General features: G+C 34.5%; 2 protein-coding genes and 1 long non-coding RNA gene across 5 annotated transcripts in view; 2 read left to right on the top strand and 1 right to left on the bottom strand.

Moving 5' to 3' along the window:
* LOC110455806 (fragile X mental retardation syndrome-related protein 1-like) overlaps window positions 1-250 on the bottom strand; it is a 47,179-nt gene extending 46,929 nt beyond the window's left edge. For all 3 annotated transcript variants that reach the window (XM_021506187.1, XM_021506189.1, XM_021506190.1), the window contains exon 1: window positions 161-250. In XM_021506187.1, the coding sequence (XP_021361862.1) occupies window positions 161-211 (51 nt within the window). In that variant the 5' untranslated portion in view covers window positions 212-250. The remainder of the gene's footprint in view (window positions 1-160) is intronic.
* A 191-nt stretch (window positions 251-441) lies between these two features.
* On the top strand, window positions 442-18,567 carry LOC110455810 (WD repeat-containing protein 44-like). Its single transcript, XM_021506194.1, has 20 exons — window positions 442-682; window positions 1,993-2,041; window positions 2,730-2,788; window positions 3,072-3,144; window positions 4,343-4,933; window positions 5,265-5,417; window positions 6,261-6,458; window positions 7,026-7,162; window positions 8,246-8,338; window positions 8,573-8,646; window positions 9,203-9,264; window positions 12,452-12,491; window positions 12,611-12,684; window positions 13,286-13,387; window positions 13,671-13,793; window positions 14,330-14,515; window positions 15,412-15,513; window positions 16,167-16,282; window positions 16,654-16,781; window positions 17,300-18,567. The coding sequence occupies exons 1-20, from the start codon at window positions 621-623 to the stop codon at window positions 17,476-17,478; spliced, it is 2,601 nt and encodes an 866-aa protein (XP_021361869.1). The 5' UTR covers window positions 442-620; the 3' UTR covers window positions 17,479-18,567.
* Window positions 18,568-22,228: 3,661 nt separating this feature from the next.
* Window positions 22,229-23,095, top strand: LOC110455813. The gene is made up of 2 exons (XR_002463496.1): window positions 22,229-22,266; window positions 22,780-23,095. It is a non-coding gene; the product is annotated as an uncharacterized LOC110455813 (long non-coding RNA).
* The last annotated feature ends 786 nt before the right edge of the window (window positions 23,096-23,881 follow it).

Here is a 23,881-nt window from a genome sequence, read left to right as displayed (position 1 = left end):
AACACCGTTATGGATGTAGAACATCAACATTTATAACGGTACTTATCATGGGAAATCATCAATAGTTTAACAACCAAATGATTGCACAATGGTTAGTAGATATATCAAATACAAGTCATATCAGTAGCTTAACTATTATATAAACAAAATTCGGCTATACCTTGTAATATGCCCCGTTAGCGCCGCAGACCTCGACCACAAGGTCCTCCATTTTGTATGAAGAAAGAGGAATTATGGGAAATACTTTATGGACGGGTGATATAAATAGTCTTAGTTTGGCAGTAGATGAATCACTGTTCAATCTGCTGACAATTTCTCAGATTAAACAAACGCGCCAGTTGTTATTTTATAAATCCTTTTGGCTGTCGATTTCATGGAATACACAAAGAAATAAACAACAAATTCTGTTCGGGATTCTCTAATGATATTATTATATCACCAGTAAATGTCAGAGGGTTCCGAAGCAAAAGAAGTATGGCGAAGAGGGAGGAAGAATATCGACCAAATTAGAGATGTGTAACCAAATTTGGTCAATTTTACGAATATATATCTCTTATTTATTTTAACCATTGTTTTGGTTTGTAATATGTTATTCGTTTTCACCAAGTAATCCATTCATCATGTCGTCGGATAGCGAGATGGACGAGTTCTATGATGCTGAGGACAGCACCCCAAGAAAACCGTACGGTCAATCTGTCATCTCCAACTGCAGTCAATTCTGTATTAAACTAATTATTATTATAAAACTGAACTTTTTACTAGGCAACGGGTTCACAGAAAATAACATGGTCTCTGTTCATGATCAGTTAATTGAAAAAAAATAGGAGTATGATACAAGATTTTTTTTTGCTCATTAGCAACATTAGTATTCATATTATAGTGAAGCTGGACTAGTTTGATTGCTGGTGACCAGGTGGCATATTTAGTTTAATAAGAGTGTCTGTGTTGAAAGTTCTAGTGTTCGAATATTATTCTGACCATTGCATATCAGATTATCCACCCTTACATTTGTTATCCAATTCATGCAACTGGCCACATAATTTACCTAGGGACTTGGATGTTTTCAGAGAGGAAAGCTTTGTTGAAGGTGGGACGAACTTAGAAGGACAGCTAAGACTTAGTTGAATCGAATCACTATATATACATGTATATATAATATAGGTGTAGTATTGACAAATGAAAAATGGTATACTGCGCATGTGTGTAGCTGATCATTTAGTTACAGCATCTGTTTACAACTTTAGAGGTTCCAGATTTTAACTCTCTCTTGTTACATTTGTTTTTCCAACTAAAATTACCTAAAGAAGGTGTTTATGTGTTCGCGTAGTTAATGAATGGACTAGTACTGTTGTTTAAAACCAGCTAGCTCATGATCAGTTGGTTATAGAGTAACATTGCTACATGTAGTACTAGTTTCTGACTTAAAGTTGGTTTATTACCGATTCCTGTCTGGCATTTTTTCACTTCTGTAAGATATTTTGTTCTAGTGATATACACACAAAACTTTGTCAGAAAATGGTGAGTTTTGTGTGGCATTGGCCATTGGGGTATTAAGACTTTTATGAAGAAGGCCAGATTTTAGTGAAACTGGACTGAACCATTGCATCACTCAGACTGGTGATTGAAGTTAGCGAATCAATTATATAGCTCAGTTAGAGCACCTGTCTAAAGATTAGACAAAAATTAATAGATTGAATCCCAGTCTAATTCTTGAAATTATCCATGAGCTAGTTATAGTCAGGCATATGACACTTTACTCCAAAATCAGGATATTTGATTAAGGTGTTAAGAGTTATATATATATATTCTTATAAGCTTTAAACTCTAAATTCATATCTTTATTACAATTTCATGATCCATGTTTCATGTTCATATAGTACTCCTTGATAGGTAGACTGTCCTGTTTATAATTTATAGATTAAGAAATGTATCAATTGGCTGATTTCAATTATGATTCCATCAAAATATAAACTTAAGTCCTTTTGGTTTCAGGTCACTGCCTTCGGGGATGAATAATATACCAGAAGATTCATTTGGAATGGTACGTATGGAATTAAAGTTTAAATGTCGTAAATGTTTGATGCCACAGATTAACATAAAACCTGCTTTTATAATACTGCCTCTTAAAATCTAAAATATTCATTCACAAATCTCGAATTATTGAAAGAAATGGAGAACTGCAAGAATGCTCTCAGTAAAGTTATATTGTCGTTCAACTTCAAAGTCATAAATTTATGTATTTCATGATTACAGTCTGTTTTATACAGAACATTTCTGAAATGATAGGGGTGGACAATTTCATGTGCTCAATATTTATGCATAAGGCTAAGTAGATTTTATGTTCGCTTGTGAAACTTTTCAATATTTACTAGTATGAAAATATAGATTGGGCTTCAATGTTTCAAAATTAACCTGCATGCTAGTTTTCTAAATATGAAATTGTACACCCCCTTAAAGGAGATGCATTCACATTACATTGAGATCTTTAAAGTCCATGATATGGACCTGAATTTTTGTTCACAATAAACAGCCATAACACAACATTTAAATTACTTAAACATATTGAATTGTAATAAAGTAAAAAGGGATTATTGTTTATGTTGGTTCAATATACACTACTGGTTTATAATAAAGTAAAAAGGGATTATTGTTTATGCTGGTTCAATATACACTACTGGTTTGAAGTGTTAACCAATTTCAAATATATTTTTTTCTACTTTTTTTTCCAGAGTGAATTGGAAGCAGAGGAGAGAAGATTATTAAAGTTGAAGAAAATGCAAGAAGAAAAGTAATTTAACATCAAGCTTTGTATTATGTCAATAATATACTTTGTATGTAAAAGACTGACTGAAAACTTTCACCTAGGCCACACGTTCAGCTATACAAGGGTCAGTCAAGAATAAAATGCTATGCTTAAGTTAATATTGTCTTGTCCTGAAATTCCTGTGTAATTATTTTATTTAACTGTTTGTGCATTCAGATACATATTCACAAGATACATATATAATGTCTTTGTGCAATAAACCATTGTAAACTCTTTGTACTAAGTTCATGGTGTTTATTTTTAACAGGAGAATGAAGGAAGATGAAGAATACATGAAGAGGCTGGATATGTTACGGAAAAAGAAAGAAGAAAAACATTCGGTACAATAAATACAGTATACATCTGTAAATTACAATTAATTATTTGGTGACACAAACTGGAATATCTGCCCCTTATACATAAGGTCTATATAAGAAAAACTATTTTATCACTTGAACATGCTTGAGTTTACTTGACCAGTTCTGGTAAAACTAAACATAATGTGTGGGTACATGTCCTGTACCAAAATCTCCAGAGTACCAGAAACAACATTTCCTTAAAATTAAACTATGCCAAGGCTTTTGTTTCACAAAACATGTTAACAAAGATTTGTTCATGAACTTAAAATTTCCTCATAAGGAAAGTATTGCTTCAGGACTTCGGCTCACATACTCATGCTAGTTTTAAATATTTTATTTGATATTGTCTATAAAAATATCTTATTCTTTCAAATGTGTATTTTTTTATCTCTCTTTCATTACTATAATTTATAAGCTGATTTCAGGAGAAAAAAAGTTAGTGAGAACAAAGCATCCATATTTTGTATGTCTCGTAACTTTTCTTTAGACCCTTACATGTCAAATTATTGTTCCTTACTGACATGAAATTTAAAAAAAATCTAAATCTTAGCAAAGAAATGTTTGTGAATCTATGGCAATGAATGTATTGTCCTTTGAGGAGGAAGATGAAAAGTCATACACCCAGGTAAAGATGGTCCTGGTAGTTGAAGACTGTGTGGAACATTAATGTTGGATGGTTAATTTACTCATTGTGTACAAAATGTATAATTGAATCCAAAAGAGGAACTTCTGAAAATAATGAATCTGATGAAATGCAAATAAAATTTAAAAAATTGTTGAAAAACATTTCAATTTGGGTTAGACACTAAATAACTGGTTTTGCTTGGTAGTTCAAAGAACTAACTGAATTAATTATTTGCTAGTTCTATATCAATGTAGCTAGTCCTAGTTCTCCTGAACGATGAAACATAAAAAGTGACTAGGGGGACCTAAACAAAATTGCAATAAACATATTTTGAAATTTTAGAAAATATTTTGCAATAATCATGCAATAAATGTTTATTTTAAGCAGTTTTCCAAAGAAAGGCAACATTAGGCCTGGGAGTTGTCTCTCAAAAATTAGAATTAAAAATTAGTGCATGTAGAATAGACGACTCCTGATGTCTATACTATCATCAATTTCAATCCTCTCACTACATACTACCTGTTAGGTAATTCTTCTGAATTTTTCTTTCAAAAGGTGATTGATAGCAAAATAAAGGAGAACGAAAAGAGAAGGAAGCGGTTAGAGGATCTCCGACAACGGATGACAGAAGGCAATGATGCAGGTGTCTCGACAGGGATGGGTGATCTGAAGCTTTTTCATGACTCGGACACAGACGACGAGATGTTAAACACACCTGGTGATGAAGACTCTGATTCTTCTAATGGAAAGTCACCTTCATTTACAGCCACAAAAGAACTGGAAGCTGCAAATCGTTTGTCTACACAAGAGTCTGAAATATTTAAAAGAAAATCTAACGATTACTCTGACAATATAACTACATCTTTTCCTGAAAAAGAAAAGCCAAACAAACAGATTCCACATATACAGGTGACAGATGACCATTTAGCTGTCAACTCTGGCTGTGTAACAGGAAGTGATGTAATTGTAGACGAGCTTCTCAGTGACGATATAAATGAACCTGATATTGTACGGAGTACGAAAACTAGAACTCCACCCAGCACTTTGGTGGAAGGTGATTTGCCAGAGCAGCCTCAACCATCAGTTGTGGAACAACCGAGGGCCCCGCCTAGAAAGAAAAAGAAAGGAGAGCGCTCTAGTGGAGAGGTAATATCACCTAGGAGGTTTAGTAGGGTTTTAGGGGAACATTGTGTGTCCTGGGCCGAATCTCACTATCTAAATTCTTAATTATTTTTCACGCTTCATTTAATTTATGAAATATTTCATTTCTAAAAAGAAGAGATTTTAGTAAAACTTGATTGACATTTAAAAAAAAAACCATCAGAAGTTGACACTTAAATACCTCCTGGAGAATTGTATGATATAATTCATGCATAAAGAATACTTAAATAGAATTTTAACATTTTTCTTATGTGTAAATATTGCTGTAAATGGATTTATGTGATTGGTTTAAGAAAATTAATGGTTGCTGTTTTAGTTAGGTCAGGCTGGTGCCTCAGACTGGAGCTCTGGTCCAAACGGGCTGACACTACCCACCCCAACATCTACTGTGGACAACCTGACTAAGGAACTAGAGTATGCCCTCGACCTCCACAGTGCCCTGGAAGGGGCTCGACATATCAATGCAGAGGTGGGTATTATTGCTGCCTACAGAAACCAGAATCTTTTGTTGTCATCTACCGTAGTCTTTAGTTTGTCCCAGATTCTTATAATGTCTTATCTATAATATTTTTTCTTTAGGACTTATGATGGAAGTTTTCCCTAAAGTAAAAACATGTATTTCACATTTCTATTACTCATACATCCGAGATGTAACATCTAATTACATAAATGTTAAATTGTCACACTGGATTCATTGTGTTTTGCATGACTGTATATGTTAATATACACCAATTTTGTCGTTTATTTGCAGATTTCTGTTTAGCCTAATGTGAGGAAATTGTATTTAAGCCCCTGTCATATAGTGGAATGGGCGTTTAGTGTTTGCCTAGTATTGTTATGACTAGAAGTGAAATAATTGTCTGGTTTATCCAGTTTTGTTTACATGGAGTATAAAGTGAAGTTGGATATCAAATATTTGAATATGGATGTGTATATATGTGCGGGGTCATACGTCAATAGACTTTGAAATGTAACATGGATGTATAAACAGAAAAGAAAGAAATTGTTCAATTATAATGTTTAATTATTCAAATCTAATTAAAAGCAAGGTTGAAAGATTATGTATATCAAATCTGGATAAAATGTTTGCAGAGAAAAAAAGACTGAGGAAAATGGAAAGGTCAAAATTAATATAGTGTAGATCAGGAAAAAACACACTTGTTACAAGTCAGAGTAGACAGAATCTGGATTAGGTAGGGTTGATAAACTAGTATTTTTTTAATAGAGGAAATGTTGGGGAAAAAATATCATAGTGTGTACATTTGGTATAGACAGTATACTGTACATCATTGAAATACTTTATTTAAAACAGGAAGCGGAGCGTGATGCTGTAAACTCTGATCATGATTCCCCGCGTCAGAAAAGCGACAGTCTGCCGTCCTCTGTTGATGGAGGTCCCTCAGGATTAGACAGTGTTGATGGGGCACATCTTCGCTCCCAGGGGCACAGCTCTGTCCCAGAGGAAAGCCAACGGCCTCGATCTAACTCGGGTAGACTACTCTCTGACAAGGTAAACAGATACTTACTGTACAATATTAATGTTAATTTATCTTAAGTGTGAGTATTACATTAATTATTTTCAAAAACTTATTGCTAATGTAGGGAAAAAATATGAACTTTACCTGAATGTGTCTTGAATATGAATACTATAATATTTTTTTTTTTTTTATTAATTTTCAAAGTTACCTAAATACTTATTGATATCATTAGTATTTCAATTTGTTTAATTATCTATTCAGAAAAATAACATGTATTAACTTCATGAAAACTTTGTATGGTCAAGGTCAGTTAGAAAATACTTAAATTCCTCTAAGGACGTGTAACAGTGGTGGTCAGCTTATTTTTATATGAATTAATTCTTTCAACTTTTTAAAATAATTTCTTAATATTAAAAAAAATGATAAAAGATGGTTTAATAAGAGAATCACAAATTTGGACTTATTTCAAAGAATGATGTGATAAACAAGGTTTATAAACAATTGCTAAATGTGAAATGGATTCTACAATGAAGCAATGTTTAACAAAATATGGAATCCAGTACATCTCCTGTATCCAACTTGTGTTTGACCAATAACAGGAGATCCTGCAGTCAATCCGTGTGCTGAACCTTGACACGGGGGAGAGTGTTCCACTGAGCGTCGCCGAGGAGAAGATACCTAAGGGACTTAACCCACTCGACCTTCATCTCATTAAGAGGACTAAGGAATACCACAGGTAAACACAGACACTTTCTCCAGAAGGGACCCAGAAACATACATTATATTGCTCTTACTTTTTGACAGAGCATTGTAGATGGTTCTGAGATTCCCTGGTATCGTTTGTCATGCTAGGGGGCAACATAAGTTAGTCTAGCTGTTTTCATTGGTAAATGCTCCAGTTAATAGAAAATGCAGACTTCTAGATATGGACTACAATTGATATACAACTTGCATATTGTATGTTTACCTTTTTAGCTTGCTATTATCACACAACCATATAAAGAATGTCTTCAGTCATGAGAAATATTATGTTGAAGAAGTCTTCCATTCCTTGGAATAGATAATAAAAGATAGAGGCCTTCTGGTATTATGTACACTCACATCAGTCACTTACATAACTGGTCAGTTAAATATATCCCTTGCCAGCCACCTCTCACTGTTTGTAACATATTTTTCTGCTTTGATTAATTATCAAGGCCTTAAACAGATAGGTCCAGTTCATCCTATATTACTAATACAAGGGTGTGTTGTCATAAACATCTTAAAACCATCGCGGTTTATGAATGAAAACCTGCCGATGTACTTTATCCAATCAATCACTGGGTTACAGTTCAATTAAAATGGATGTATTCTACTATGATATGAGGAACAGTCTGTAATTACTACTAAGTTATCGATATCAGCAGTTATATATATATCAATATTTTAATGTAGGCACTGCAATAAATTATTACTGTGTTAACAAAATTTGGTCAAACAATCCCTAGAAAGCCGCTTGTCTAATGTCTAACATGGTGATGGTTGCTAGATTTAGTCAAATGTGGTTGTTCAACATAATTTTGGGGTTAGAATTAGGTAGTTGCTGGTTGCATTAGACAGATGGTGGCTTAATACATTTAAATTGCATAGTAAAATATTTGGGAGAGATTAAACATGGTCATATAAAACAAGTTCTCTCCTTATACAGATGATTGCCTGAGCAGATTTAACTGTAGTAGTTTTAGGTATGCATTACCAAGCAGCTTGCAGGTATGTAAACCAGAAGCTTAGTTATCTAGCTGATGTCTGAATTGATGGCATTATCTTGATTTTGTTACAGCGATGGCAGTCTGAAGGATGATCACCACCATGACGAGCTCGACAATGAGGACACACAATCCTTGTCTGAGCAGTCTGGTGTGAAGAAAAAAGGGTATGTGACTCCTGTATAATGAAAATATAATGCTAGGGCCACAATAAAGTCAAAGATGAGCTAAAAATAAAGTTTACTCATAAAAAGACTAAAAAAATATGTATTTTGATAAGATTCCATTTACATGCCTCTGCTACAGATTATTGTATTCAGAGAATAAAGCTCCACATGAAATAGAAATACTTTCTCCAATTCTTGCTAATAGATGTACTGATGCAGTTTCGTTGTATTTAGATCCCGACTGAGGAAAATAATTCGGCGAAGAGTTGGAAAAACATTGAGTAAAGTCAAAACAATGGCGGATACAGGTGAGATTTATCACATGACAGTTCATCATTCTGATGTCCTGGAGTATTGGACAAGTATTCCTTGTAGAGGATAATCTTACTTAAACTTATCTCATAGGTTACAGCATGTCATAAAACTTTTTACAATCAATTCTGAGCACAATATCAATTGATACAAGAAAAATATTTAATGATAAAAGAAAATCTGAACTACATGCATAACACATTTAAAAATAATCTGATTGAAAGTAATCTGTCCATTCCATTTGATCTGTCTGCATGAACTACATGTATTACACGTTTCAAAATAATCTGATTTAAAGTAATCTGTCCATTGCATTTGATCTGTCTGCATGAACTACATGTATTACACGTTTCAAAATAATCTGATTTAAAGTAATCCGTCCATTCCATTTGATCTGTCTGCATGAACTACATGTATTACACGTTTCTGTGTAATCTGATTTAAAGTAATCCGTCCATTGCATTTGATCTGTCTGCATGAACTACATGTATTACACATTTCTGTGTAATCTGATTTAAAGTAATCCGTCCATTCCATTTGATCTGTCTGCAGTCTTACACAATGACGATGTAGCCGTAGAAGAGGAGGTCTCTGTTGATGGTAAAATCTTTAAGGTACGTTAACCACCGATGACAGCGGCAGGTAATAACAGGAGATTCTCGGTATAAATGTGTGTGAAGGAAAAACGATTTCTCCAATACCAATATGATAAATAACTATCACTTGTTATTTTTCCTTCACTGACAGATATGATAATTAACTATCACTTGTTATTTTTCCTACCCTGACAGATATGATAATTAACTATCACTTGTTATTTGTCCTACCCTGACAGATATGATAATTAACTATCACTTGTTATTTGTCCTACCCTGACAGATATGATAATTAACTATCACTTGTTATTTGTCCTACCCTGACAGATATGATAATTAACTATCACTTGTTATTTGTCCTACCCTGACAGATATGATAATTAACTATCACTTGTTATTTGTCCTACCCTGACAGATATGATAATTAACTATCACTTGTTATTTGTCCTACCCTGACAGATATGATAATTAACTATCACTTGTTATTTGTCCTACCCTGACAGATATGATAATTAACTATCACTTGTTATTTGTCCTACCCTGACAGATATGATAATTAACTATCACTTGTTATTTGTCCTACCCTGACAGATATGATAATTAACTATCACTTGTTATTTGTCCTACCCTGACAGATATGATAATTAACTATCACTTGTTATTTGTCCTACCCTGACAGATATGATAATTAACTATCACTTGTTATTTGTCCTACCCTGACAGATATGATAATTAACTATCACTTGTTATTTGTCCTACCCTGACAGATATGATAATTAACTATCACTTGTTATTTGTCCTACCCTGACAGATATGATAATTAACTATCACTTGTTATTTGTCCTACCCTGACAGATATGATAATTAACTATCACTTGTTATTTGTCCTACCCTGACAGATATGATAATTAACTATCACTTGTTATTTGTCCTACCCTGACAGATATGATAATTAACTATCACTTGTTATTTGTCCTACCCTGACAGATATGATAATTAACTATCACTTGTTATTTGTCCTACCCTGACAGATATGATAATTAACTATCACTTGTTATTTGTCCTACCCTGACAGATATGATAATTAACTATCACTTGTTATTTGTCCTACCCTGACAGATATGATAATTAACTATCACTTGTTATTTGTCCTACCCTGACAGATATGATAATTAACTATCACTTGTTATTTGTCCTACCCTGACAGATATGATAATTAACTATCACTTGTTATTTGTCCTACCCTGACAGATATGATAATTAACTATCACTTGTTATTTGTCCTACCCTGACAGATATGATAATTAACTATCACTTGTTATTTGTCCTACCCTGACAGATATGATAATTAACTATCACTTGTTATTTGTCCTACCCTGACAGATATGATAATTAACTATCACTTGTTATTTGTCCTACCCTGACAGATATGATAATTAACTATCACTTGTTATTTGTCCTACCCTGACAGATATGATAATTAACTATCACTTGTTATTTGTCCTACCCTGACAGATATGATAATTAACTATCACTTGTTATTTGTCCTACCCTGACAGATATGATAATTAACTATCACTTGTTATTTGTCCTACCCTGACAGATATGATAATTAACTATCACTTGTTATTTGTCCTACCCTGACAGATATGATAATTAACTATCACTTGTTATTTGTCCTACCCTGACAGATATGATAATTAACTATCACTTGTTATTTGTCCTACCCTGACAGATATGATAATTAACTATCACTTGTTATTTGTCCTACCCTGACAGATATGATAATTAACTATCACTTGTTATTTGTCCTACCCTGACAGATATGATAATTAACTATCACTTGTTATTTGTCCTACCCTGACAGATATGATAATTAACTATCACTTGTTATTTGTCCTACCCTGACAGATATGATAATTAACTATCACTTGTTATTTGTCCTACCCTGACAGATATGATAATTAACTATCACTTGTTATTTGTCCTACCCTGACAGATATGATAATTAACTATCACTTGTTATTTGTCCTACCCTGACAGATATGATAATTAACTATCACTTGTTATTTGTCCTACCCTGACAGATATGATAATTAACTATCACTTGTTATTTGTCCTACCCTGACAGATATGATAATTAACTATCACTTGTTATTTGTCCTACCCTGACAGATATGATAATTAACTATCACTTGTTATTTGTCCTACCCTGACAGATATGATAATTAACTATCACTTGTTATTTGTCCTACCCTGACAGATATGATAATTAACTATCACTTGTTATTTGTCCTACCCTGACAGATATGATAATTAACTATCACTTGTTATTTGTCCTACCCTGACAGATATGATAATTAACTATCACTTGTTATTTGTCCTACCCTGACAGATATGATAATTAACTATCACTTGTTATTTGTCCTACCCTGACAGATATGATAATTAACTATCACTTGTTATTTGTCCTACCCTGACAGATATGATAATTAACTATCACTTGTTATTTGTCCTACCCTGACAGATATGATAATTAACTATCACTTGTTATTTGTCCTACCCTGACAGATATGATAATTAACTATCACTTGTTATTTGTCCTACCCTGACAGATATGATAATTAACTATCACTTGTTATTTGTCCTACCCTGACAGATATGATAATTAACTATCACTTGTTATTTGTCCTACCCTGACAGATATGATAATTAACTATCACTTGTTATTTGTCCTACCCTGACAGATATGATAATTAACTATCACTTGTTATTTGTCCTACCCTGACAGATATGATAATTAACTATCACTTGTTATTTGTCCTACCCTGACAGATATGATAATTAACTATCACTTGTTATTTGTCCTACCCTGACAGATATGATAATTAACTATCACTTGTTATTTGTCCTACCCTGACAGATATGATAATTAACTATCACTTGTTATTTGTCCTACCCTGACAGATATGATAATTAACTATCACTTGTTATTTGTCCTACCCTGACAGATATGATAATTAACTATCACTTGTTATTTGTCCTACCCTGACAGATATGATAATTAACTATCACTTGTTATTTGTCCTACCCTGACAGATATGATAATTAACTATCACTTGTTATTTGTCCTACCNGAGCAGACTACACAGAGGGACTTTTAAGTTAGGACAGTTCTAGTTAAGTTTGATTCTTTGTCCTTTAGTTTGTGTATCAGCGAGCAGACTACACAGAGGGACTTTTAAGTTAGGACAGTTCTAGTTAAGTTTGATTCTTTGTCCTTTAGTTCGTGTATCCCAGAGCAGACTACACAGAGGGACTTGGTTAGGACAGTTCTAGTTAATTTTGATTCTTTGTCTTTTAGTTCGTGTTTCACCAGCAGCATCTCAGGAAAGTCTCAACTCGGCCACATCTGAAAGCTCAGCCTCAGATTTACTGGTAAGCTAGATTCTTTTTCTTTCATTTTGAGGTTGGTTTAATTTTGTTTAAGATCCTATTAACAGCTAAGGTCATTTAAGATTCATTTTGAGAAACCTTTTGTTTAAGACAGTGGTTAAGCAGCTATATAGTAGAACTAAGACGGTAAAACTTCATCAGTCAAGAAAATGTCATCTGTGGTGTCAGCTTATTTTACTTTAATGTGAAACTTTGCTGTTGATTTTCTTTCTCGATGCTTGTGATGGTTTTCATGATTGCATTAAAATGAAATTTACCTGTAAATTTTGAAATTACGGTCGATCTGATAGAATTTACAATGAAATGTCTAAAGGCAAATATGTAAAAATTGAAGGTATGTATCAAATAGTATGGTACCAATTCTATTTTTGACTGCTTTTTTGTCACAGAAGTTCTGGTTCGATCAAAAGTGTGTGTACAGTCATTTATAACATTTTTACATTTAACAATTCAGGCCTTGCCTATAGTACAATTCTAATTGCTTCAAAAGCAATATCAGTAATTATTTGTTTTCCACATGTAAGTTCAGTTTTAGCAGTGACTTAACAATATGGCTCATACACCTATCCTTGTCTGTTTGTAGGCCTCGGGCAGTACCGAGGAGGAGTTAGCTCCATTTATGCCAAAGCCGTTCTGTACGTACCGGGGCCACTCGGCCGACCTTCTAGACGTTTCCTGGTCTAAGGTCAGTGCATTGAACATTTTGTTAACAACACAAATACATAATTAATTTGTTACATTTCTAACAACATGGTTAAGATGTGAATACAGAAATACATGTTTTATTCTGTTAATATTAATTTGTCATGATCAATAGAGAAATGGTCAGCTTAAGATGCCGTCTGTTAACAGAATACATCTATTTCATTAATGTTCTTTGAGAAGAAATCATTTCCACCACTTGTGTTCCTTTTGCAGACTTCAATACACTTGGATAATGAATACCATAAATCTATTTATTTTTACAGAATTACTTTATTTTGTCATCTTCCATGGACAAGACTGTCCGCCTGTGGCACATATCTCGGCGCGAGTGTCTTTGTACATTCCAGCACATTGACTTTGTAACTGCCATTGTCTTCCACCCCAGGGTAATACAGCTAAAATCTCTGGCGTATTTATCAGTACCAGCTGTTTAATAAAAGATATTACAGTAACTGTAAAAAATACAATTACTGATTCAGTTTGAAATATGTGTGCATGAACGTATTAATGTCAAATTAACACATAAATATGTTTCATTTGTAAAATTATGTTTATATTACAAATATTACCAATTAAGAATTTAACGTCAGTGGTGTGACATGGATAATGCACTTTTTCAGCTAGTCAGGAGTGTGTTATCTGTCATATTGTGTGTTATCAGTCGTCATATGACAAAAAAGTAGAATTTTGATATAAAAACATGTAACACCGTAGCTAATATTTAACTTAAAGAGACCTTTCCTAAATGTTGTGCTGGTTATAAAAGGACCAGAGTAGAGGAATCGCTCCTCATTTTCTTCACAAATTCGGACATTTTAAATGGAATGAATATTGCTTCTGTGGTATTGTAATGGACCATTTAAAGTTAAACACCAAGGTCCTATCAACAGCTAAGGTCATTCCAGTACGTCTGTGTTATCAGGATGACCGGTACTTCCTGAGTGGGTCACTGGATGGAAAGCTTCGCCTGTGGAATATTCCGGAGAAGAAAGTGACAATGTGGAATGAGGCCCAGAACTGTCTCATCACAACCGCAAACTTCTGCCACAATGGCAAATTTGCCGTAGCCGGCACTTACGATGGGAAATGTATCTTCTACACTACAGAGGTAAGTAAAATGTTCGTAGATATCACTAGAAAGGTCACGTGAAGCAAGTTGTTGGTGGGATGATAGCTTTTGAAAATATTTTTCTGTTTTGTCAAATTTACCTTGTTTTCAATTTATGAGTTGGGCCTGTCAGAGTTGACGTACACTGTGGGTCGCCTTTTCAGTGAAGGTATAGACAATATAGATTTCTTGTTGACATAATGATGTGTAACATAATCAAAACTTTTACCAAAAATATCTTGACACTCAAACTTTTCTCGCACCTCAGACAGAGATATCCTACGTCATACCCCATGCTAGATTTTTATATCTCGTCCGATCTGTCTTGTACCTTTACGTGACATTTCGCTGAATTTTTACACTGCAATGTATTCATCCATGCGTTAACTGCTTGAAATTGACAATTTGCATTATAAATGTCCTGTTTTGTCATTATATGTATAGTTTTGATGCTGTTAGATATTTGATTTTGTAGAAGAAAAAAAATCTACACTGTGAAATAGGTTGTAATCTATGTAAGGAGGAACTACATTTTTACGCGGTAGCATTCAAATGTAGCGTTAGTAGTGAAGAGGTCATTATCATTTGAGGCCCAAGGTGGGATACTTGTAGTTTTTAGCAAAATTAAATAGTTCTTTTCGAACTAAAAGGTGCGAGAGATTTTTTTTTTTAACTGTAACTGAGCGAGATCGGGTTATCTCAGTCTCAGGCTTAGATTCTGTAACATCCCAACCTCGGCTTACGCCTCGGTTGGGATTTTGTTACAGAATCTTAACCCTCGACTGAGATAACCCGATCTCGCTCAGTTACAGGTAAAAGATTTTATTAATCAGTTAGATGCTGTCACAATTTGAACTGTCTGAGAACATTATATTATTTGTACTATTTCTTTGTAGCAACTGAAGTATTACACCCAGATCCATGTACGGTCTACACGGGGTAAGAATGCCAGAGGACGTAAAATCACAGGAATTGAACCTCTACCTGGTGAAGATAAGGTAAGTGATAACACACAGGTAAACTTGCCCCCTATATTATTGAGTATCATGGGTTGGAGTAAACTTAATGAATGATAATAGGTCTGTATTTGCTGTCTTCTGTCTCACAAAATTTCTCAAGTCTAAGAAAATTCTTAATGTAATATTCTGAAATTCCATACAGCAGTCATACCTCAGATATTAAACATACATTTCTAATTTTGAAATGTACAAATCATTATTTGTCTGACAAAAGTGCCGAATCACATTTACTTCCCTGCTCAGCCTAGGGCACGTAGAGGATTCCCCACCATCTACTTCGAAATTTTGGTACATTACCTGCATAAATTGTAAACGGAATTTGCATGTATTTACCTCTGACTGCAACATATCTGTGATACCTCCCTGAGATCTGAAACTCCCTCTCAAGAATCAGAATCTCCCTACAATTTGTTGCGATGTGTAAATTCCGAACCTGTTAAAAATGTGTCATAAATGAGTTCTCTTATTTTTAGGAAAATACAATTATTCTCGCGAGGAAATTCTCCCTTCCTGAATCTCAATCTTCTTACCAGTGGGAGAGAAATCTCCCTATTTTATAGCCTTAATTAATCATTTGTATGCAGCACAGAAGTAAATAGTACATGTACATAGTAATGTAACTGTGTCTGTAGGTACTGGTGACCTCTAACGACTCCAGGATTAGAATGTATGACCTTCGTGATTTGACCTTGACCTGTAAATACAAAGGAGGAGCCAACAACAGTAGCCAGATCAAAGCCAGTTTCAGGTAAGACAGATCAAAGCCAGTTTCAGGTAAGACAGATCAAAGCCAGTTTCAGGTAAGACCGATCAAAGCCAGTTTCAGGTAAGACCTCCATTGGTGTCCCATTTTTGGGGAACCTAGGACAGTAGAAAAACAATGCGTGAGAGCGTGGAGTCACTTTTAAAATTTGTTTTGTAAATGTTGTCCGGTCCATTTCTAATAACTTGACCATATATTTAATTCAGGTTACCGAAAATAAATGGTGTTCTGGTGTTTGAGATTCTTACAACTGGTCACTTTTATCACTTAACATTGATAGGGAATGTGATGTCTGAGAAAGTGCAATAAGATTGGAATAACCTTGACCATATTCTCAAACATTGGTTGTTTTTCAGTCCCAAGTGCCGTTACATTGTTTGTGGGTCGGAGGACCACTTTGTGTACATATGGAAGACCCAGCATGAATACTACAAGTTCTCGTCAGCTCGGCGAGATCGTAATGATTACTGGGAAGCTCTTAAAGGTGAATCCTTGTACATTGTACATAAAATTTATTAAATAATTTACATATCTTGAATTTTTTTTGACAATGGCATTGTATCAATAATGATAGAGAAATTGAGACACTCCTGTTTCTAAAAGATAATTTTCTGCCATTTCATAATGAAGTTAAGAAATTTTATATCCTTTTCAGGTGATGGTCATTAACTTTCTTAGAATGTTTTTAAATAGTCATAGTATAGACTTCGGTATTTAAAGGTGGGGGGGTTCTTGATTGTTAAAGTTATTTTAAATAAATGTGAAAAGATTTTCTGTAAACACAATGTATTAAAAAAAAGGCAAATTACCTAAAATGCAAAATGTTAAAAACTGATTTTCTGAAGAAAACTTAGCTTTGATTTTTGTTTGTTTTTGATCTTAACACTAGATTTAAAGATTGATCAAACTTCATTATTGGTGATATCAGGAACTGTAAAGTTATTAGAAGTTGAATGTTTTTCAAATTCGTTTTACCCTATAAAATATTTTGCTATGTTTCAGTACACAATGCAGTAGTAACAGCAGCAGTGTTTGCCCCGAATCCTTCCCTCCTGATGGCACAGTCTGAATCTCCCGCCAAGGAGGAGGAACGCACTGACCAGGTGCTCGTCACAGCGGACTTCTCTGGTGCTATCAAGGTTGTACAGAACACTGGAGCGACAGCGCAACCGACATGTTAGGGGACTGGTCAGATGTTGTACATAATACTAGTGTGACCACTCAACCGAGACGTTCGGAGGCTGGTCAGATGTTGTACAGAACACTAGTGTGATCACTTAACTGGCTGGTCAGATGTTGATAACATCGGTATGAGATGGTCAAATGTTGTAGTAAACACAATACTGACCAATTCAGTTACTTGAGCGCATCAGTTACAAACGGTCAAACAACGATTGAGCACAGATATAAAGGTAGTGACCACTCAACTTCTTTATCACACCAACGTAGACCCAGCTCAGCTTTTGATCTTGTAGCAGTGGTGACTTAGTGACGGTCAAACTACATGTACTGCCCTAGCGGACACAGCACTGCCTCATTCAGTCACATCCACGTTGTCATCTGGTCAACTGGTTTAATCTCGGTAGTGACCTGTTCATCAGCTTTATAGTGGAAAAAACAATGGCATTCTTACAGAAAAAAAACAGGTTGGTCAGATAGGGAGGTGTCAACACAACGTTGAATAATGCAGCCATTCTGATTTATTTGTGGTTATGATATTGTCGGAAATGATCCTGGAACATTTACAGAGATTATAATGTCATCAATATGATAGATTTACATGTTTGTGTTTTCAGTATATTAGAATATATGCAAGCTGCCTTGCTAGAGATATTTTCAGTCTGTGATATATTGCTCAATACATTTTTTCGCATGCCTTCAATTCTTGCAAATACTTGTAATTATATTAATAATTCATGGATTTTTTCTCTCTCCGAATTACGAAAAGAGGAAGCAAGTGGATACTAGACCTTTTAATTTCATTAAAAAGGAAAATTAATATCACAAAATATAAGCCTAGCAGTTTATTTTTGGCAGATTTGTTGTATACCTTTATGTGCATAATATTTTATCTTTCATATGAAATGCTATCTTGGTATCCTTTCCATTTTCATAATTCCAGGAAAAAATGTCCCTTGAAAATATTACCTGTCCTGAATGTAAATTGTAGCTCTGATTTCAATGGCATTTATTGAGTGTTTAATATAATATGTATTGCCGGTTATTTTTAGCTCACCTGGTCCGACCGCAGCGTCTGTCGTCCGTTGTCCGTCTGTCAACTTTTCCTTTAAAATGCTACTTGTCCTGAACGGCCTAGGAGATTTTGACTGAATTTGGTCTGGAGCATCCTTGGGCCAAGGGGACTCAGTTAATATAAACAGTGGGTGTGGTCCCTGGATGCAGAGGGGCGGGGCCGAATAAGGGAAACATAGCAAATTCTTCAAAATCCTTCTTTTTCTGTAGGAATGACAGGATTTCGTCAAAATTTGGTATGAAGCACCCTCAGGTGATGGGGAACCAATTTTGTATAAATGGTGGGTCTCACCTCCCCTGGGGGCAGATTGGTGGAGCCCAATAGGGAAAACATAGCAAATTCTTCAAAATTCTCCTGTTCCTGTAGGAATGACAGGATTTTGTCCAATTGCATATAAATATAACCCCTGACTAACCATGTAATATGTGTACACTACCTGCAACATCTGGCTATTTCAACTTAACTTTCCAGGTGAGCGATACAGGCCGTCTGGGCCTCTTATTTAAATAATGTATAATTAAAATTAGTCATATTATACAAAGTATTATTGAATAGAAGACACACAATATTTATTTTAAGAGGAAAGTGCTATGGAATAACTGTCAATCTGAAAATATTTTGTTTTAAATTATACATAAATATTATGCATACTGTGATTAATTACTGAATTATGACTAAAACTTCAATAAGTTTTTATCAAATTTGCCTTAATTGTAAAAGCTATCAAATAATGGATGATATCAAACTTCACAAATTTAATACTTGTAACCCCAAAAGTTTTAAGTATATCTAGCTCCGAGTGATTTTTATTTTACAGTTTTAATGACAAATATATGGTTCATACATCAGAACCTGAAAACAGTTTTCAGATTTACAGTTGTTTTGAATAGTAAGAAATCCAATGACTGATTATCCATTGTTTGCCATATACATGTATATTTATGTCATATAAGTGTCCTGTACCAGTCCTACATCATACAACTTGTGTGGATTACGTGTCTGTATTTAAATATTTATGTGCAATTTTGATATTTTTATATTAGCATGGGAAAAAAATGTGACCTATTTTTTCGATCACATTAGAAATGATAATAGCTGGAAACATGTGTAATGTATTTGCAATGCTATTTTATCACTGATACAAAGGAGTAGATATGTACACATGTCCAACTTCTGTTGATGCCACTATGTTCTGACATCTGTTCTCATTTTATTCGCTATCTCTATGTTAATTTATCTTATATAAAGAAATCTTTTCTTTATGTAAGCGAAAAACATAATCTGAATGCTTTAGTCAAGAATATCTTTTCCTCAGAAAACATGCTTTTCTTTTTCATATTTTGTTCTTAACTGTATAATGATGCAGTAAAAGCTGTTTAACAGAGAAGTTGTTACCCTACCCTAAAACAGAGAAGTTGTTACCCTACCCTAAAACAGAGAAGTTGTTACCCTACCCTAAAACAGAGAAGTTGTTACCCTACCCTAAAACAGAGAAGTTGTTACCCTACCCTAAAACAGAGAAGTTGTTACCCTACCCTAAAACAGAGAAGTTGTTACCCTACCCTAAAACAGAGAAGTTGTTACCCTACCCTAAAACAGAGAAGTTGTTACCCTACCCTAAAACAGAGAAGTTGTTACCCTACCCTAAAACAGAGAAGTTGTTTAACCCTACCATAAAAAAACTTTATTTTTAACTCTTGTTCTGATGTCATGTCCTTGATGTGCAACTATGCTTATAAACAGGAAGTTATTTTGAAAATAATCACATTTGAATAAATAATCCACAATTACTGCTATAAGTCATTAAAACATGCCAAACGTATCCAGTAATAATGGTGTTGTGATTACTACAGTAACTGTATTTGAAGAAAATATATTGGGTTTAAAAAAGCTCTTACAGCTTAACCAATAATAAACCTACTTATCTTTAGTCTTTTGTAAGGTGTACTTTAAACCAGATTACATCTAAAATTGGTTCGGGGATGGAGTTGTATTAACTATGATTCTAGGTATACAGGCATATTTTCAGTCAGAATCCTTTTATTTTCTCAGAAGAAATCATCTGTTCATTGTATTAATGTGACACATGTGAGGAGTACCAGCAATGGGTTTCTATAATGTTAACAACAAGTGACTGTTTGCGAATTTCACGCAGTTTGTTCTAATCTGGGCAAGATATATTGGCTTTGCATGATGGGAAGGTGCATTACCGTCCTTAAAACATAATCTCCTGCAGGAATATGTGTCACTACTTTTGGCTGTAAATATTCTTCCAAATATGATATTAAACAGAACAACTATTTCCTTCAGCAGTGAGCACTCCCTCACCGCCCCATCAATTACACCCGTGAATCATCAGGATTTGGCCTCCATCCATTGTCCTGTTTTCTCCAGATATAAGCCAACGGTCCTTGCTATAAACTGTTATCCTCATTCAAGAATATAAGCATTCTTTTTTTCCTGTTGTACCAAAAGAACTGCCAACAGTATAACTTTAAGCATGTGAAAAAAATAAACTCTGAAATAATCATATATTTTTTTAACATTTGTTTGAACTCCTAGCCTTTTCACTCCATCATGTTTTAATTCTATTACAATATGACAAATTAGGTCACATGATTAGTAAAATTGATATTATTAAACAAGGCCAAGGTCATATATGCCACTTCCAGGTTTGAGAATGTTACTATGCTGCCATTATGAAAGGATACTTTTGGCATAGTAATGCCATATTTATAGTTTGGAAAAGAAACAGGAAAAAGTGATATTTGCATAAACACAGGTACCATTAATTTTTTTTTCATTCTGAGCAGAAAACCTGCTACTTTTAGCTCACCTTGGCCAAATGGTATGGTGATCTTGTGTGATTGGACATCCTCAGTCATTTGTCTACATTCAACTAATATCATCTTTAGAAACACAGAGCCCAGAGTCATTGTCAAACTTTGACGAGCTATCAGGATCATTTAGATAAATGACCTTGTCCTACTCCAATGTGACAAGGTTCAAATGTGTGAACACTTAAAACTGTGATGCCTAGTTAAGTGATATATGGCCGGAGGCTTGATGAGATGAAGGCTGTCATGTGTTTAAATCAATGAATTTTTAACCAAATTAGTGATTATGGTCCAATATCCATATTGTTATTATAAAGAGCAATTTTTGTAGCATTGTTTAAATGATCAGGTAAGCAGTACTAGTACTATTACCTTTTGGTATGATCAGGTGAGCAGTACTATTACCTTTTGGTATGATCAGGTGAGCAGGACTATTACCTTTTGGTATGATCAGGTGAGCAGTGTTATTACCTTTTGGTATGATCAGGTGAGCTGTACTATTACCTTTTGGTATGATCAGGTGAGCAGTATTATTACCTTTTGGTATGATCAGGTGAGCTGTACTATTATCTTTTGGTATGATCAGGCGAGCAGTAGTACTATTACCTTCTGGTATGATCAGGTGAGCAGTACTATTACCTTTTGGTATGATCCATTCTATTACCTTTTGGTATGATCAGGTGAGCAGGACTATTACCTTTTGGTATGATCAGGTGAACAATACTATTACCTTCTGGTATGATCAGGTGAGCAGGACTATTACCTTTTGGTATGATCAGGTGAACAATACTATTACCTTCTGGTATGATCAGATGAGCAGGACTATTACCTTCTGGTATGATAAGGTGAGCAGTACCTTTACCTTTTGGTATGATCAGGTGAGAAGTATTATTACCTTTTGGTATGATCAGGTGAGCAGTACTATTTCCTTTTGGTATGATCAGGTGAACAATACTATTACCTTCTGGTATGATCAGGTGAACAATACTATTACCTTCTGGTATGATCAGGGGAGCAGGACTATTACCTTTTGGTATGATCAGGGGAGCAGTATTATTACCTTTTGGTATGATCAGGTGAGCTGTACTATTACCTTTTGGTATGATCAGATGAGCAGGACTATTACCTTTTGGTATGATAAGGTGAGCAGTACCTTTACCTTTTGGTATGATCAGGTGAGCAGTATTATTACCTTTTGGTATGATCAGGTGAGCTGTACTATTACATTTTTTGTATGATCAGGTGAGCATTACTATTACCTTCTGGTATGATCAGGTGAGCAGTACTATTACCTTTTGGTATGATCAGTACTATTACCTTTTGGTATGATCAGGTGAGCCATACTATTACCTTTTGGTATGATCCGTTCTATTACCTTTTGGTATGATCAGGTGAGCAGGACTATTACCTTTTGGTATGATCAGGTGAGCAGTATTATTACCTTTTGGTATGATCAGGTGAGCAGTACTATTACCTTTTGGTATGATCAGGTGAACAGTACTATTACCTTTTGGTATGATCAGGTGAACAGTACTATTACCTTTGGCCTCTTAGTTTTTCTTCACTGACTTTTGCAGCAAAAGGATTGATTCCTCAGAACCATGTAGACCAGTAGTTGGGTTGTATGTTATAATACATTTCTTATGTATGCTCTTGCTTTGGTTAATGGTAAAAGAAGCGAGAAAATAATAAAAGTGCAATAGTTTCCTACTTGTTTCTGAAGATTTGTTTGTCATAGTCATAATGTATTGTAATAGGTACATGTCTTTGTATCTATGAAACAGGTTTCATAGACTAGACACCAGTTTAAGGATGATCCTTGGGATTGGTCCTCACGAGAAAAATGTTTCACCAACTAATTCTTAAAACAGGGTTCCATGTCTTTTCCTTTAAATCTTAAAACTTATTTTACACAACAATAAGGCCTAGAGTCACTTGGTCAAATGTGCTTCAAACTTCAAATCACTTCTACAGAACTAAGATGATGTTAATAGGGTGGTAGGCCATCAGAATTTATTTGTGAAATGACTGAACTTAAAACACTCTCTCAAGGTCACTGGGGTCAGATGTCTTAAAAATAAATAAATGAAGCCAGGCAAATATCTATAGTTTGTTGACCCCACCCCCAAAAATATATACATTTAAAACTACTTAAAAATTGCTTAAACTGCTTAAATTGGATATATGGGATACCTGGTTTGTTTATTTGGGGTTTAATGTCGTTGCAACATCAATGGTCATATGAGCACAGGTGCCTAGGGAGACACAACATCAATGGTCATATGAGCACAGGTGCCCACAGAGACACAACATCAATGGCCATATGACCACGGGTGCCTAGGGAGACAACATCAATGGTCATATGAGCACAGGTGCCTAGGGAGACACAACATCAATGGTCATATGAGCACAGGTGCCCATGGAGACACAACATCAATGGTCATATGAGCACAGGTGCCTAGAGAGACACAACATCAATGGTCATATGAGCAC

The sequence above is a fragment of the Mizuhopecten yessoensis genome, unplaced genomic scaffold (genome assembly GCF_002113885.1).
Source record: "Mizuhopecten yessoensis strain PY_sf001 unplaced genomic scaffold, ASM211388v2 scaffold8383, whole genome shotgun sequence".
Lineage (NCBI taxonomy): Eukaryota > Metazoa > Mollusca > Bivalvia > Pectinida > Pectinidae > Mizuhopecten > Mizuhopecten yessoensis.
The sequence above is the reverse complement of the archived record's forward strand: the minus strand, read 5'-3'. Positions and strand labels throughout refer to the sequence as shown.

Coding starts and splice junctions, on each gene's coding strand:
- LOC110455810 (XM_021506194.1), top strand. CDS start 621: ATGTCGTCGGATAGCGAGATGGACGAGTTCTATGATGCTGAGGACAGC. Junction 9,265..12,451: donor TTGATGGTAAAATCTTTAAG/GTACGTTAACCA, acceptor TTTGTCCTTTAG/TTTGTGTATCAGCGAGCAGA. Junction 12,685..13,285: donor GCTCAGCCTCAGATTTACTG/GTAAGCTAGATT, acceptor GTCTGTTTGTAG/GCCTCGGGCAGTACCGAGGA.